The 17,875-nt window shown below is 38.6% G+C and overlaps 1 protein-coding gene across 1 annotated transcript in view; it reads right to left on the reverse strand.

Moving 5' to 3' along the window:
• The window catches only part of DIAPH2 (diaphanous related formin 2), a 184,436-nt gene that overhangs the window by 63,032 nt on the left and 103,529 nt on the right, over positions 1 to 17,875 (reverse strand). The window contains exons 25-26 of the mRNA XM_069015023.1: positions 10,057 to 10,220; positions 1,067 to 1,202 (exon numbers count right to left, since the gene is read on the reverse strand). Coding sequence (XP_068871124.1) covers positions 1,067 to 1,202; positions 10,057 to 10,220 — 300 coding nt within the window. The remainder of the gene's footprint in view (positions 1 to 1,066; positions 1,203 to 10,056; positions 10,221 to 17,875) is intronic.

Consider the following 17,875-nt stretch of genomic DNA (forward strand, 5'->3'; position numbering starts at 1 on the left):
GTAAGGAAAATGCATTTATGCATCCCCTGTGTTTGAATTTTGTGTTTTGTTTATACTTATACTGAAACTAGATTAATCTTTATATGATCTGATATTAAAGTTTGTCACCCTCACAAAACAACAGATTTGCTCATTACAACTTTTGCTACAGAATACTCCATGCAGTGACACTGCCAGCTCAAGCAAGGCCAAAGATAACAGGATTTGTGGTACCATTGCAGAAACCCTCCAAAAAGCAAACAGCATTTTTCCTGGAGCAGGGCCTGTTGAATGGATAACAAGGACAGGTGTTTTTATAGCTGGGTCAGATTAGCAGATTAACACAACCTCATAGAAACTGAACAAAAACCACAAGTAATCTCTTGTCTAAATCCAATTTTACCACCTCTACTTGCCTTCTGGAGCCAGACAGGTAAAGAATAAAACCTGTATTTTACAACCTTCTGGAAATCTGCACAGCAACAATATCAAGCCCATGCCATTCCTTCTGCTTTCTTACCTTCCTCTTTCTCAGGGTGGCCTCATGTGAAATACAATATTCTCTCAGCTGACAAGCTCAACACATTGCTTTTTATCGTGCTGAATGTCACTCTGTACTCAGGCTCCAAGCTCAGCTAGGTTTTCCAGCTCCTAATAGGACTACTGGGAGAACATCCATTCTAACACAGACCCCCAAGCCCAAAAAGAAAAGACATTAATTGCCACAACACCTTGATTATAGAGACATTTACAGAATGAAATTAACAACAAAACAAGTAAGACACTTCTTCTTGGAAGTAAATCCGTAAGGAAAAAAAAAATCAATTAAGTGCTGCAAATGCAAAAAAGCCAATAATTCACACCAAAACACCTTGAAAGGAACATTACACAGTGGAAGTGGCAGATATGGAATGACGTGATCAGGTGGCTGAAACAAACCAGAATTTTCCATTCTGAAAAGTGAATTTTTGCTGCTTTCAGAACAGTCAGCAAGTACTTCTCATACTGATCAGAAATAGCCTTCTGTTTGTTACTCCTGACCTGGTTTTGCCTTTAACAAATCTCTCTGCTAAAAACGATGCCTCACCTTTGTTCATGTCAATCAGCTGCTGCTTCTTCTTCTGTCTCTCCAGCCTCTCTCGCTCTGCCTTCTCCTTGGCCAGCTTGGCTCTCTTCGTTTTCTCCTCCAATTCTCTTCTTTTGTTGTTCTCTTTTAATGCCTCCTGCATCAGATGAAATGAATGTGAGTGTCTATCCACCAAGGAAACCCGAAATAACCTGGTTTACACACAGATCCTGTGTTTACATGCAATGAGAGGAAAAAGATCCAGGGAGCTGACCCAATACTTGGAGCCTTCTCAGAAATCTTGGAGGGACCATAACACACCACATTATTTGTACACATGAGCATTACTGATCAGAACAACAGAAACTGAAATAGCTTTGCATTTATGGTGAAGGAAAAACAGTAATTTGTTTCAGCAGCAACATGTCTGCATTTTTCCCTATTAAGATTGCAAATCTGCCTTAAACCTGTGCCTTGCTCTTGGGAGGGATGAGTGGGGATGAAGCCAAGCTTCCACTATGATGGAAATTCAATTACAAGTGGTTGAAACTCAGGTACTAGAATTTAAGTTACAATTTATCAAAATTTTTTGTTGAATAGCCAGTCTGGATCACTAAAATACAGAAAACACAGGAGAAGAAATGAAAAATAGTTTAGTTTTTAGATTATGACTATAAAACTGAGACAGCAGGTTATACAAACTAGCAAATTACAAATCCAAGACTCCCAAATGCTTCCAAATGCAGAATATTCATTCAAGGAAGCATCTTTCAGTGTGCAAATGCCATTCCAGGAGCTTCCTGAGGTCGAACACCACATTTCAGCCCTTCCCTCACAGCTGACCCCATTTGGCAGGTACTGGTGATGGTACCCACGGCCTCACTGCAAACTGCACCAAGAACTGCACTCAGTGCCCCCTCCCAGAGCCAGCTGCACCAGAAACACCTTTTCCTTCAGAAAAAAATGGAACTAAAGGGCAAAATCAATGTTTAATCCCTTTTGGTTTTGGACAGTTCTGTCGCTGCACATTCAATCACACTTGACAGAGATTTCATTTTCCTGCAACTTCCCAGGCTGTAATGGCAGTAAATGCCCCCAGTCGTGGGAGAGAAAGCAAATATGAAATGTCATGGTTGCCCTGGTAGCTCACTGCCATTGACACACTGTGAGCAGATCATAGATTCTGTCACATTTTCTACCAGGAAGACTACAGCACACTGAACTAAACAAGCTCTGCAGTTATTTTATCTGGAAATTCTCTTTGAGCACGACTGTCTGAGTTTTATCTGAAGGAAGATTCTGTGGAAATTCAGACTGCACTTCATAAAATACAATGGATATTGAACCAATGGTGATTAAGAAAACAAAAAGCCATTCAAAAGAAAGGTTTAATCTTCCTGAAGGACAGTAAGATAACAAAATACTGATAACTCCATGTGAGAGTACCCCTTTTATCTGTCTACACCCATCCACCACCTGGAATGTACTTGCTTGGTATTACCCTCCATCAGGCACTTGGACTCTTAACCATTTCATATTTGTTGTGTCATTTACTGCTCTACATTTAGTCAGAGTTAGATGAAAGCTGGAAAAAAAAGTCATTGGCAAGAACATACTCCCACCTAGTAGCAAATTCAGTGCAGAAAGCAAAATAAATCAGAAAGCAAAATAAATCTATATTCATCTATATTTATAAACATACTTGAATTAATGTCACTAACAAAATTGATCACAGCTTCTCAAAACTGACTGATGATGAATGTAAATCAAGAGAATTCTGACTCAGGTGTACACTGGCTTCTACAGCATTTGTGCTGCCTGAATTACACCACCAATCCTTTCAGTTTCATTTTCTACAGTTCCACTGCAAAGGGTTCTTTTTCTCTCTCAGGTGGCTTTGGATACTTCATTATTCAGTATTCCTCATTCTCCAGACTGGAAAAGCCCAACAATATCCAACACAGAGGGGATGTGATTCTGCCCCTGCCTTGCCACAGTGTCATTTGGGCCCCCCCAATATGAACTTAAACATGAAATAAAATTTTAAAAAATCCCATGCTTTCACCTCTTCTTCCTCTGGCATGCTTTTATATTCCCCTAGACCTTTTCTCTTCCAAACATTTGAGTTGCAGTGGACTTCTTTTAATACAGAACAGTGCTATTCCAGATTGATTAGGGTTTTCTTAAGTATCAAATGCCAGTGATCCCCTTTCTGTGTAGTTTTGCAGGTTAAATTTCCTCAAAAGGTAAAGATCAGTTTGAAGACTGCAAAAACCAGCTCTGTAATCAGCCCTGCTTTTAAAAGAGGGAATAAAAATCAGCAGTTTTGTTACTGCAGTATAGTTCCACAGTGACTCAGTACTTGCTACTGTTCGTAGGTATTTACTACACAACTAAATTTATTCTCTAATTAAACTAATCCACCAGTTATAAATCAGACAAAGAAGCAATCCATTGGTAAGAATAAAAGCCTTCTCAACAGCTTGAGAACACATTTTGAAAAGTACTCATCTAGACACTGTCTTCTGAAAATATTTAAGTGCATGCAAAAAGAGAAATAATTTCCAAGTGAATCTCAGCTGACAGAAATATTTGAATGCATAAAACCCTTTTATTGATGTGCTGTTCATGACCCTCTGTTATTTTGGTTGCTGTGTAAGGGCAAGCAGTTTTGCTAATTCAACAGCAAATTAAAAGTTAGAGGAAGTTTGAGTGTGGGTTTGCTTTGTTATAATAAAAACAAAACCAAATTATTGTCTCTCCTAGCAGAGAAATAGATTCAGCAAGGAATATTATCTCTTTTTAAGTGAGTTAGTTGAAGAGGCACATAGTTTGATGTTCCCCCTTGTGTTTATTAGGATTCACTGAAGTGCAGCTCTTGTACTCAGGACTGCCAGTTTACAGCTCGGCTTCCTTAAGAAGCAAATAAAAAATTAATGCATCTCTTGCATTCTGTACATATCTTAAGTTTTGACAGACAAACATATTCACACATCGACACAGTTGTAAATAGACTCTCAAAGGTAAATTATTAAAAACAAGAAGAAAGAAAACAAACTAATGCACAAATCTCCCCGGATATTAAAGATGCAGTTGGCTACAAAGCGGTCATGCACCAATAATGAGGGCTGCCTTTGATCCCTCAGGCCCTCCCAAAATTTGCCTTGCAACTGCAGAATATGTCAACTGAAGTTCCAGCAAAATAATCTTCTTCAGTCATAAGTCACTTGGAACAACAAACTCAGATTAGCTGGAAGTTAATCTACAGAAATAGAGTTGAAATACAGCAGGCTGAGCAGTCGGCTTACACGTAAAAGAAAGACCTTTCCTGGGCAATTCTTGGAGGGTAACACATTAAATACACTGTTATCCCTATGAAAAGAAGGGAAAAGAGATGTAAGGAGCTGGTATTAAGCAAGAGCAGACAAACTGAATTTCCTGATGGGTGGCCATGAAAAGGAAGTAGAGAAGATGAGGTTTGGGACAGTGCCCCGTGGCTCGTGCAGCGTGGGCCAGTGGCACAAATGTCCTGGGCTGGCCAGGACAGATTAAGGTGTCCTCCCTGGGCAGGCAGGGAGAGGGTTTGCTGCTGCCTTTTCAGCTGGGATGCAAAAACACCTCCAACTGCCCAGTGATGTCAGGCAGAAGAGGTTTGCAGTGCTTAATGAGCCAAAGTTAAGACTACCAGTGAAAAGGTGCACGGTGTCACTTAATTACTCAGCTGTGTAAGCTGGAATCATCATTAAATAGTCCCTGAATGGACAGGTTTGGGACTGTTTTTCCACCTCCCTTCAATCAATATGTGGGTAACAGAAAAAAACCACACACACACACCCTTCATTCAGGTTATTCCTGAAAGAGACACAGAGATGAAGTACACCCACACACAAACTAAACTGTATCATTGTCTTTACAAAACAAACAAACAAACAAAAAACCCAAAAAAACCCCACCACAACAACTTGAAAACCCCAGGAAAACAAATGCTGGCTGTTTGGGTACAATCCTAAAAGAGAAACCAAGGCCCAGGGCAGCCCAATTATTGTTTTGTTCCAAAAGCAATCTTTCTGGATCAAGGAAGAGACAAATCAATATTCTGGCACACCACCACATGAGCACAATCCTTTAGTCTTCTTAACAAAAATTCACTCTAAGGTAAATCTGTAAGAACTGTTCATACAAGAGCCTGAACCCAGTAGAAAAAGCAAATTACTCTTTTTAACAGCAGGACCTTGAATGTGATGTGTTGAAAGGTTTCAAAATTTCTGAGTAAAAATTCTTGACAGGTTTTAAAAGAGACTGTGAGAATTACACACAGTGTAGTATGTAAAGACACAATGTAATTAAATAACAAAATAAAACTGCCTGGGCTGGAAGGATTTTGCAGGCTTCCTTAGAGACCTGGTCGGTGGGCTATGGAAGGAAGCATTCCAGAGGGTGTGTGTTGTTCCTCCAAAGAAATAACAAATGTGAAAAAGCAACACTGAAGGCACACACACAGCTGCAATTCTTTTCTTGAGGTTTCTTACACCTTCCACTTGGTGCTTCACTGTGTTCTGCCAGGATTATCCAATTCCATTAGCTTGCCTGGATTTCTCTAAACGTGCTAAGCAAGCAAATATGAACTTAAGGAAGTGAATGAGCTGTAATTTACTCCAACATCAGCAAGCTAAATGGAGCTGCAATAATGCAGTGATCAATCTGAAATCACAATTAAGACAAATACGGATTCCAATTATCAAATTATCTTAATAAGATATAGGAACAAACAGAATGATGAGACGAAGGCTATGTATGTGAAACAAAACTGTGGAGATTTTAGAGAGAAGTCAGGTTCACTCCAACACATGAGAGCTTTTCAGAAACAGTTAAGTGCAGGTGTTGGCATCTGTAGCCTGCACACATCATCTGTGGAAGGGTCTCTCCTGGGCTTGGGATCAGGCCAAAGGGACTCAGGGCAGGTAAGGAAGCCACTGCTTTACAAGAGCTTTTCAACAGCTTCAGCTCTGCCACAGTCAAAATCCCAAACTGTGCTTTGCTTTCAGAGTGGAATGAGGATTCAAAGTCCTCATTTAAATATGATAAACTTCCAAGATAATGCCTGGAAATAATGACACTTCTCAGTTGGACTCACTGCTACCAGCACTGAATATAAAACAAAAGAAATCTAAAGAAAACTTTTTAACCTTGTTCCTGTCAAGATTAGGAAATTTAACTTCATGGTTTCCTTTAGACCATGTTTTTTCCTATTACTTTTGAAAATATTCCTTAATCAATGGCATCTCCATCCTGAAATATGACATCCAGTGCTTTTACACCATCCACAAAGGCAAGCACCTCAACAGAGAAATGGGTTAGACAGGTCAGAACAAAATCCCACCTCCATCTGTGCAGTTATTTCTACACTTGCCAACACAGTGTACTGGAACTCAGTTTGATTTCTTTTATTACTATTTATTTTTACATCTTTTGGGGAGCTTCCAAGAGAAATGTCATCCTTGTGTTTTACATCATGAATGAAGCACTTATCTAGCAGCACTTGTAAATAAAGCTGAATTACTGCTCCTACATGAATACTTTTGCTTCTGATTCTACCACCTGTATCCTTTCCTAACCTGGACCTAAATCCTGATTTGCCCAGTATAATGATTAAAACCTATTCTGCTCAGCACTAGGTGGATGTAGGCACTCAGATGAGAATTTAGAGAGCTTACAAAAGGTTTGTATTTCGGGTTTGGGGCGCAGGGAGGAAGGGCTCACCATATATTGCCTGTTAATAAGGACAGGGTTTCACTTTTGATACTGCCTCTTGGGAAATTTTGGTGAAGAAAATACTTCTTGCTCATTATTCTTTATTCTTCCATAGCTTCCTGCTAGCTGGAAACTGTTCTCTTTCAGACTGCATTAAAGAACTGTTACTTTTTAGGCAGAAGGGACAAAGTGTATTCCCAGACAAATAACCAGGGAGAACAATGAATAAATAGAGCCTTTCTTTTAAACCACTCCTGAATTACAAACTCAATTTATGAGTTTGAAAGCTGGGAATTTAGCCTGACTATGCATTGTATTCCACAGTAAATCAGATGTTTATTATGTATTTATTTATGTATTGTATATTCATTGATTTCTATTACTGTAGCAAATGACCTGCTGCATTCTAGGGACATTTCAAAAAAGCCACAAAAAACCCCATTCCTGAGTCACAGAGCTTGAAACTGACTTTGAAGCAAGTTATAAACAAACAAATATGAGGAAGAAGAAAAGTCTCACAGGTACATTTATACTCAGGACACTGAATCCACTCTGGTAAAATCTGGTTTTTATGAAGGCAACATAACAGATGTTCTGTGTCCTGTCTGGTACAGGGCATCAATCTTACAAAATCTTAGAAGCCCCAAGTAGTGTCACCAATAAAGAGTGTTCAGTTTGCTGATTATTTAATGTGTCCTCTCTTTCTGGGGAGATTTTCAGTTTGTGGATGTTGTGCTGCAGGGCACACAGCAGCCATCAATCAATACCAGTGTTGATGCAAAAGGACAATTTATTTCACTGGTGTTTTACCAAACCCATCCCTCACTCTGCCAGCTGATGAGTTACTCACATCTGCCTAAATACTGACTGAGCTAGAATACAACCCTTCTTCTCTAGGTACATTTCTCATGTACTTGAAGATTTAATTCCTTATTCAAAGAGCTGCATTTACACAAATGTGAGGGAAGCAGTCAACACTGATAAAACTGCCTGCCAGATAAAAAAATATCACTTCACCAAACAAAACAGCCTCTCTGCATTTCATACAGCTACACCCACAAATGCCTCTTCCTGCTTCAGAAACAACTTTGGTTTTTTTAGACACTAAATTCATCTTTAAGACTGTCTGCATTAAAAGGAAGCCCACAGAGCAAACAAAGTTTAAAGCATTTAATAGCTCTGTTAAGAAAAGAGAACTGTTCCTATCTAGTGCTGAGGTACACATTCCACACAACTTCCACAACACAACCACACTGAAGGCAAGTTTATGTCTGTTTGCAAATGCAGGCATGACAGATTTGGTGGATGTTTTTAAATCCTCTACCACCAACAGAAACAGACATTCAGAAAGTGACAGCTTGAAAATATTACAGGTCACTTGATATAAAGTGTGAGACAGCAAGTTAAGGAACACAAATGGAAAAGAACAAACTGGCATCTTGCTCCAGGCAACTGATTAATCACTATTTGATAAGAGCCTGATCCATTTGGGTTTGATGTTGTATTGGATTGCAATTGTCCTCAAGGACAATCGAAATCTGTGTTTACTTTCAATGGAATAAAGGACTAAAATCAATAAAAATATAAAAAATATTTCTTCTTCAGAAGAGTCCTAAATATCCAAGAGATATTATTATCCAGTGGATCTTTAACTGCAAAGAGGAAAAGAAAAAAAATAAACATAACAAACCCCTTTTTGCTAGTTTTTATTCAATTTCTCTGCAGTTGTCAGCTCCTGGAGAATAATACACCTTTTTCTTTATTCTTCTCCAGGCTTGAATTTGACTCGTGTTCCACTGGCAAAGGAAAGTCCTGCTGAAATACTTAATTCCTGTGATGCTCCAGCAATCTGAAGAACCTTTGAGCCTCTAAACTGAACTGGCTCATGGCACAAGAAAGGAGCTCTACCAATAGACAGGCAATGGCAAGAACATAAAAGAATGATGAACGTGAAGAAATGAGTTATCAATATTTATGAAATATTTGGAATTATACTTCAGCCAATTACCAAAATACTAAAAGAAGTTAATGGGACCACTTAGAGAAAGCAGGAAGGTATTACAGCAATCTGAACTGGGCAAATTTAATACACATGCATGCTCTAGGGAATGTTTGGAGATGTTCTCCAGCCTCAGTCTTATCTGATTGCTCCTGAATTCTTATCAGCAGTTATTACTTTTTTAAAGTAAATCCCACAGATTAAAGGAGTTTCTGCATATTTTTCCTCCAGGGAAACTTCTTGCAAGCATCAAAATGTTGCTGAAAATCTTGATTCTTTTTTGTAATTTTTTTTTCCCTTATAGAAAAAAAAAAGCTTTACTGTGAACTTTTGATGTTCGCCTTAGGCCTTCCTCAAGTGTCTGGAAAAAATTAGATCCCTGAACAAGAACCTTTGTGTCACTAAAGTCTACAAGGTTCTGCTCCAGTGAATAAAATAAGTCAAGAAATTCTCCAAAGACCTAATTACAATTACTGCCACTCCTGGGCAAGTGCAGTGACTGAAGTGCAAGTGATGCTGTGCAAAAGGAGGTGTCTCCTCAAGCTACACAGGCCCTGGATTTCACCATTTTATACTGGAGCATTACAGGTTAAATTAATATCCATCACACTTATGGTCCAAGTCCATTTCATTACAGAGTAGCTTTTTTAAAAATAGGCTTAGAAGATAAAAGGACAGATAAAATGATAAAGACCATAGCATCAGAGGGAAATAATTAACTATTCAGACTCTACAGGTAGCATTACAAGAGTAACCTGGGAAAGTATTTTGTCCACTTTCTAAAATTATAAAGGAATGCCAGAAACCAGCCCTACTTTTCTGGGAGCTCAGAAAGACTATTTATGGTATTTATGCATTTTCTACTGAGAAAATCTTTTGCCTACCAGAAAGAAACCTTACACTTGGTTTGTCCACTGACAGCCCACATATCCAAATTTTAAACCCCAAGAAAGTCCATTAAAACTGATTCATTCTATAGCTGAAACATAGAAGTTGAATTAAATTTGAAAAATTTAAAAATATTTTCTAACTACCCACATGTCTCAACCTTATCCACAGTTGAGTTGCCAAGTTACAAACTGGAGGACAATGTGTCATGATCACAATCTAATTAATTCTGGAAATGTTCACCCCATTTCCTGCCATGGAACAAACCACCAAATTAAGGATAACAGAAAAAACAGAGAGACAAGAAAAGAATTAAAATTGGGAGAAAAAAAAGATATAAGAAAATATGTAACATTTTGCAGGTATTACTCACCAAAAACAGAGTTCTGAAGTTGCTCAGATCACCAAAGAATTCTTCTATGCTTATTGCTTTGGGATCAAAGGTGAAGTATTCTCCCAGATTTTCATACAATTTCATCATGTTGTTGTGCATGTTGGACAGTTTTTCATATTGCTCTCGGGCACTCTCAGCAAAGCTGTGAGGTTTTGTTAAGGGAAATGACTCAAATGCACAATCTCACAGTACATGAAGGAAACAAAGCACACAAGTAAAGAGAGCTCAGCACAAAGGTCACGGCTGGAAAATGTGCAGGTGCTGCTCTGCTTCCAAATAGGACATTTATGCATTAATATTAACGTGCCTGCAAGTTCATACCAACATTTCCATGGAATGATCCCTTTCCAATGGTGAAGATTTGCCCCTGACAGAGAATACAACTTGCTCTATAAAGTTTATAAATATCGTGGACATTTTTGAGATGAATAATTTTATAAAATGCATTCTACAAAAACACACAGTGAAATTTAGTTTGCTGTGAGAATCTGTGATCTCTCACTGCTCAGGTGATGTCCTGTCCCCCACCTCACATCTATATATATTTTATATGCAGAATGTGCATACTATCAGTGACAAAATCATACAGTATGACAGCTAATTTTCTTTGCCTTTTATTAGGAAATTCTTCTCTGTGGGTTCCTCCCTGCCCAGCCATACCGCTCGTGCCTCAGGCTGCCTGTATTAGGTTCACTTTTTTAAGGCACACTCTCAATTCTGTAATTTCACAGAACTTACAAAAATGAAATATCCACCCACCTGTCCCAGCAAACTGAAACAGCTTTGAAAAATTATTAGTGAGAAAAACACCATGGCACAACAAAAGTCTTTTTTTTTTTTTTTTTTCTTTCCTTAGGAAGTGTGGAAGCCTAAAAATGAGACTGAGATTGACTTTCATCCCAGCAGCCATCATTAAAAGTTTCACATAATGCTTTTAAATAGAAAAATGTGGTGCTTTTTTTCCTTACAAGGAAAAAAAAAAAAAGAATTTTTGAACAATTATTTTGCAAATAGGGGAAGGGTGCAAGCTAGTAAGGGAAATATTAGTTTGCCTCAAAGCAAGTACATTTCACTCTGCTCTTTTCTTCTGTGGGGTTGTTTAGAGCCACAAAGTCACAAATCACTGGGAAAAACACAGCTGCTACAGGATTAAACCAGTTCTGCTGCTAGTGAATTGAAGCTGATGAAAGTGCTTGCTGCACATATCAAACCCCAAGAATAAAAGACACGAGTTGTTCCCTGAACTACAGCAAGGCTGCAGCCCGGCTCCCTGCGGCTCCTCCTTGTAACAGCTCCCATCCACACGGGCTCTGATTGTTAACACAGCAGAGCTCCAGCCTTCCCCAGCCCTTCCCCTCTCACTGGAGAGCTGCCTGCTATCGCCTTTCTAATTACACAGCACTTCTGAGATCCCAGGCTCTCTGCAGAACAACGAGCAGCCTGCAAACTGAACAGGGGACAGAGACATGCAGAGAAATCTGGGGAAAAATCCATTTCTTTTTGACATTAGACTAAACCCAAAAGTGATGCTCCACAAAACAGTCAGCAAATTGCAGAATAAAGCATGGAAATGCAGGTGGATGTTCTATTGATAACGTTTCTGTAGCATCTGGATGCTGCTGAGTACCTAAAGAGCTGCCACTGCAAAAGCTACAAGCACAACAAAGCTGAAAAAAATACCTTCCACTGGAAAGAGACCTAATATTCCACCTGGATTTTCCCATTTGAACTAATGGGAGAGTACATAAATAATCATTTAGAACTTGGTTCCTAAAAGCATGATTGAAAACTTTATTAATACAAATTTTTCCGAGCAATCTTCTCTTCCTGCCTCAAGCCTCAGTGGCATAAGAGCAAAGCTGGCAGCTTGTAATGTTCATTTAGGGACAGGAACCAACACAGTGATGGATATTAATACCCAAAATCAAGATTCTGAAAGACTAATACCTGCCTGTATAGTGCCACAGCAGTGGCAATACCTCATTCTCAGTTTATTGAAAACAAGTTTAAGCTGCTTGATCAGAATTTCAAGCTTGGACTGTTGAGTCTCTCATCTCAACAAGATAAACCTGGTACGGTTCAGTCTTCAGTGACATTTAACTGCACCAAAGGAAATGAAAGTTTAATGGCAAGAATACATTAAACAGGTAATAATGGCACATTACTGAATTATTGAGCACAGTCTAAAAATTTCAGAAAAACATGAATTGCCTTAGAATCAGCAGACTGCTGTCGTGAGCAACTCACCAAAAATACTAAAAAGAAATACAAATATATATAAATGCACAAATTGATTTTGTGGGTCCTTTAAAAACAATCTTACATAATATAATACAAAACCAAAAATGACCAAAAAGTCTGAAAAAAAGAAAAAATACTTTGACAATTCCAGATTTGCAGCCAATTCTTGGAGACAAAGCTCCCAGTTCTCCACTCACGTTGCACATTCACATAAGAAATAACAACAGTAAGCACTAAAAAACCCCAATATTGCTACTGAAAGTAGAAAATATTTTAAAGCACCACTCCAGAAATACACACTGTGATTTCAACATTATTATTTTTTATCTATTAAGTACCAAACCACAAGTCAGAAATATCTTTAACACATGGCCTGCAAGACAAGGGGATGCCAGCAAGACGGATGAATGGGATGAGAGCAAGGAGAGAATTGAGTATTTCAACTATGCTTCATTTTGAAGAAGACAAGTCAGAGCTGTAAAGACAATAGTTCCCAGTCACAGACCATGCAATATGAACAAAGTTACTGCCACACTCCATCTCCTTCACCAACCTTCCTTCTTATAAAGTATTAGTAGCTTAAAACATCCTCTTGAAATGCACTAATTCAGCCAACAGAGCAATTCCAGGGGAGCAGAGCCAGATACGTCTACACTGTTTCACAAAAAAATCAGTGAGGAATCAAAGGTATCTCAACTCTGTGTAATAGCAATACTTAATTCCAACAGTTTTCCTGAACAGAGATTGAAGCTTTACTGCGTGCTCATTTCAAAACTCTAAACATGGTTTCTTTCTCACCATTCTAAACCAAACCAAAAATGACAGATTTTTTTCACTAACAAGTCTAAAGGTGCTTGTTCAATTAGTAGAAAGTACTTTATTCAGAAGCTGCTTTTTTCCACATAACCATATTTCTTAGTTTCTTTCATAACCTTAAGAGAATTCTATGCCAATACTTCACTGCAAAAGCTATCAGACACCCCGTGCAAAGCCTAAAATAAGGTAAGCAATCAATGGATGTAAACCTTAATATGCTGCTGTGCTACCACTTTATGTCAGAGATGAAAAATCACTAATTATAGGAGAAATTATTTCTTTAAGTCCATATGAGGACCCCTACCTTTTACCCTTCCATGTTTTCTACTGTTTTTCTCCATTTTCATAGATGAAAAACGAGATCAGAGAAATCAAGGTTGAAGACCTCAGTTCAGCCAGGGGTTAAGTCATCACTTCTACTGTAATATCTGCTGTGGATTTCACATCAGTATCTCAGTAACTTGAACAGAAGTTAATAAAGCCACAGCTGTCAGCACGTGCAGAGCAAATGAACGGCAGCACCCACAGCTGGGCACCCATCAGCAGTGCACGAGCCACAGCAGGAGCCACGCTGGTCACTTAGCCACAGGAACAGCCTGCAGCACTTCCAGCAGCTCAGGAGCCCCTCTCCAGGGCCACAGGCACTACAGGCACTACAAAGAAATGGAACTGAAGGGATGTTCACCACAGATGTGAAACACCACAACAAAACCAGGCCACCGAGCTGATGCCTTTGATAGCTCCAGCAGGTGGAAGAAACCCAGAGGAGAGAGGTGCCAGAAGGTTCTGAGCACTCTGCAGGGAGTGAGTGCAGGCTCTGTGTGCCACAGCCCTGCAGCTGCTGCTCACAGGAGAACGGGGAGCAGCATCCCAGGGCAACTCCATTTTCATGGAATGCTCAGTTCTCCAAAGTTTGTGTTGACACAAAAGAATTCATTTCCAAAACAGGCACCTGGGATCATGCTCGAGGTGGGCTCACTCCTGGTGGAGGGCAAAACCACGAGAGCAAAAGGAAACCGAGGCCCTCTGGGTGTGCAGGGGGAAGATGTTCTCATTTTTAAACCTACTCAACCTAAAGGGAAGGAATCAGTGGATTTAGCATAATCTGTACATCAGCACTGTAACAAGGAGGTAAAAGATAATCAGCCTGGAATTTTCTACAAGTCTGGAAAGCAAAGGCACCTAAACTTTATTTATTTAAATATCTGATCTACTTATTTTCCAGTTAACTTCAGTTTTACTGAATGTCTCGAGGTTTCTTACTCTGCTGTGTACACTGAAGCTAATATGGATTACAAACCCTTCTCAAAGATAGCACAGCATCACTAGGAAAACAGAAACATGGCTCATCATCACTCTCCACATGATTTCCTTTACATTTGCCCACAACAGTCTTTTTAGGTACATTTCTAACTGATTCTACAGATATTATGACTCACTAGTTTAAAAAAAAACCAACCAAAAAACCAGCAATCATTTATAACTTACAATAGGAAAACTGGTAATTAATTTACTATTCCCAATGTAAATAAGTTCTTCTCTTAAAATAATGCATTTTTCAAAAATACACAGAGTAAAAATATAGATATAGTAGAGAAGGTACACTTATGTACACTAATATAAAAGAAATATACTTCAACAAGAACACAAATACTTTTTGAATGATTGTTAATGACAATTACCACCAAGTGTATAAATTTACTACAAGTATTTCAACCACACCAACTACATTCCTGCACTTTAAAACTCTTGCAAATTGTTGCAGAGCAGGATTCTGGCCTGAGGAACCATCCCTTTTAACCAGTTAGAAGAGAAAGTTTGATTCAATAGTGTCATCTTTAATGAAGGATGCACAAGAGCTCTTAGTTTCTCATCTCCCAGCTCATTCATAATAGAGCATTCTTCAAATTGAACTGTGGAAATGCAAACAGAACTTACTAACTGAAGACAGAAATTCAGCTTTAATAGCAGTAAGTCATTTACACTGATGGCTCTATTTTCACCTGCTATCAGGATGTAAACACATGCTAACAATTTCATCACTCACACTACATCCATAATGCATCTCTGAGACTACACAGCAGCCAAAACTTCTGGAGCATACACAGATAATTATGAATCACAATTATATATCCCTAATCTTTTCTTCCTGTTGGATGCCTTTGCAAAAACAAAACAAAACAAAAAAAAAAACAACCCAACAACAACAACAAAAAATAAATTGCAGAAATCTTCATTGCAATGCACTTCACTCTACCCAAATGAGAACCCAAAGAAACCAAGATCCATAGCAGGAGCCCCACTCCATCTGTGTACACAAAATCATGTGCTTCTGAAAAGCTTAAAGATTCCCTAATAAAATACCCATAAAAAGCTCAGTGTGAGAATTTCTTTCTCATTACGAAGCAAATTACCTCATCATTCAGCATTTGACAGAACAGCTCAGGAAAAAACCCAAACAAACCAAAACACAAAAGAACAGTGGATTCTGAGCTGTCTTGGAGCAAGGAGGGCTCTTCCTCTCCCTTTGTTCCATTAGTACCTGAAATCATCATTAACTCTCAGAATGATGTAACACAACTGCACTCGTTGGAAAAAGACAGGATTCCAGTGGGTTTTGTGTTCATGGAAATGAAGCACAGAAAGATCACCCACCATCCTAGAACAACCCTGGCTGTGACCTGCTCCCTGTCCCAAAATCTCAGAACCCCACTTCAGTTCATGTTATTTAAGATGAAGCTTTCTGACTTGTCCCTTAATGGCTGTAAAACTCATCTTGGTAAACACTAAAAAATCTGTCAGTGTTTACTTACTCCCAGCTCTAAGCAAGCACATCAATTCCTAACTTTGCAGCATTCAAACTTCTCAATAATGAAAAGACAATTTCTATTGATTCCACCACATTGCTATGCACAGGAGGAAGCTTTAGTCAACATCATTTCAATATTACTTTTTTATTTATACTTCTGTTAACGAGCACACAAAGATCACTGCTCATTTCGCTGAAAGTTCCAGAGGAAGTCTCTGGGTAAAACCTGATAAACAAGAGCTACTTTATAGAATATTCAGTCCAAGGAGCAAACTCCACAGGCTGATTCTCAAACTGTTTTACACTGGGAAAGTTGGCTCAAAGACTGAGGGTGGCAATTTAGGAATTTCCTGTGGTAGCCAAAAGAAGAAAACTTGAAAACTAAATAAGAGCACTTGGCTCTCCAAAGAGAACACAAAAGGCAAAATTTCTAAAGGTGCAGGCTAGAGAAGGAAAGATCTTATCTCAAAAAAAAAAAAAAAAAAACCAAAAAAAAAAAAAAAACCAAAAAAAAAACCCACTTCAAAATTAGAGCTAGGCATTAACCTAAATTAACCTGAACCAATTCTAGGTTTTATTATTCAAAAAAAAAGAAAGTTGATGACTTCAGAAGGTTTTTTTTTTTTCCATAATTATGACAGGGAAATATCTCCCAAATCCCATACTCCCATTTTTAGGAGAGGACAGAAAGATCAAAAGAGTTTTTAAAAGCTCTAAAACCCTGAAAGCAACCCCAACTTTTCATCCTGGAGAAAGCAACACTTTATTTCCACTGATCAAGTCACCAGAACTTTGAAACTGCCTTCATACTGCCTGACAATAGAAACCATCTAGTTCTTAATTCTCATTTGTGGTATTTTGATTTTTAAATAATTTGAAACAGTATGAAGAGCAGTATTTGTAGCTTTTGGTCCAAACTCAAATCTTTTTTTTTTTTTTTGTGGTGGCAAACAATTAATCACTATTCCTGCATTAATTAGAAGGCAACACAGAAAACATGATAGTCAAGCACATATCAAACTGAAAATGTTGCCTGAGTAATGGATTTGTAGCATCCCTTCCCTGGAGAACAATTAGATAAAAATCTCTTTAGATGAATAAAAACAAGAAAGAAAACAACAAAAATGCAGCTAGTACAAACAAAATGCTGCTGTAAAATTTGTTTTGCATATTATATTCAAATTAGTGGTGACTGTTTCAAATACCACAAAAGTGTTGACACATTCTAGCAACAATAAAAAAGTGTTAATAGGTACTTCAGCAGAAGCCTGGCAAGGTGGCCACTCCTAGAAATATTACATGAGCTTTGGATCACACAATCAGATGCCTTAAACAATAATTACAGCTCTGTGTGCCCTAAATCTTTCATAGGAACTGCAGCCACGTTCCCTCTCTTTGATCAGGCAGCTTTTGCTCACCTCAGCCAGGTTTAATTACGGGAGGGGTGTTTGAGCTGTCAGTTGCACCCGGTTTGCACAAGCTTCAATCAGGAGATCTGATGGCTCCTTCACCCAGAGGAAGTTTCTGGTAGAGGTTGGGGATGGAAAAGAGACATGGCTCCCTGTACTTCTGGGTTCCCTTTAGTGCTGTAATGTCACAAGTCCTCAATTTGTTTTGGGAAATGTGAAAAACTGCTGATTGGATAATGTTGCAAGAGCCCAGATGTTCCAAATCAAGGAGGAAAAGGAATTTTATGTCACCTGAGGAAAAAACCCAACACAGAATAACTTTATTCAAATTTGAGAGATTTGCTTAGTGCAAACAACTGCTCTAATGAAGTGTTCCCAAACCCAAGCAGAGGAGAAAATGAAAGTGAAAACCTGCACTAAAAGGAGTTTATTTTGCACCTAAGTAACATTTTGAATACCAGGTGCCTACATAAAACCACACATCATATATGGTTTGAGTGGTGTAGGTCCTTCCACTCCTCTT

This window comes from Aphelocoma coerulescens, chromosome 4A, assembly GCF_041296385.1.
Source record: "Aphelocoma coerulescens isolate FSJ_1873_10779 chromosome 4A, UR_Acoe_1.0, whole genome shotgun sequence".
NCBI classification, from domain to species: Eukaryota; Metazoa; Chordata; class Aves; order Passeriformes; family Corvidae; genus Aphelocoma; species Aphelocoma coerulescens.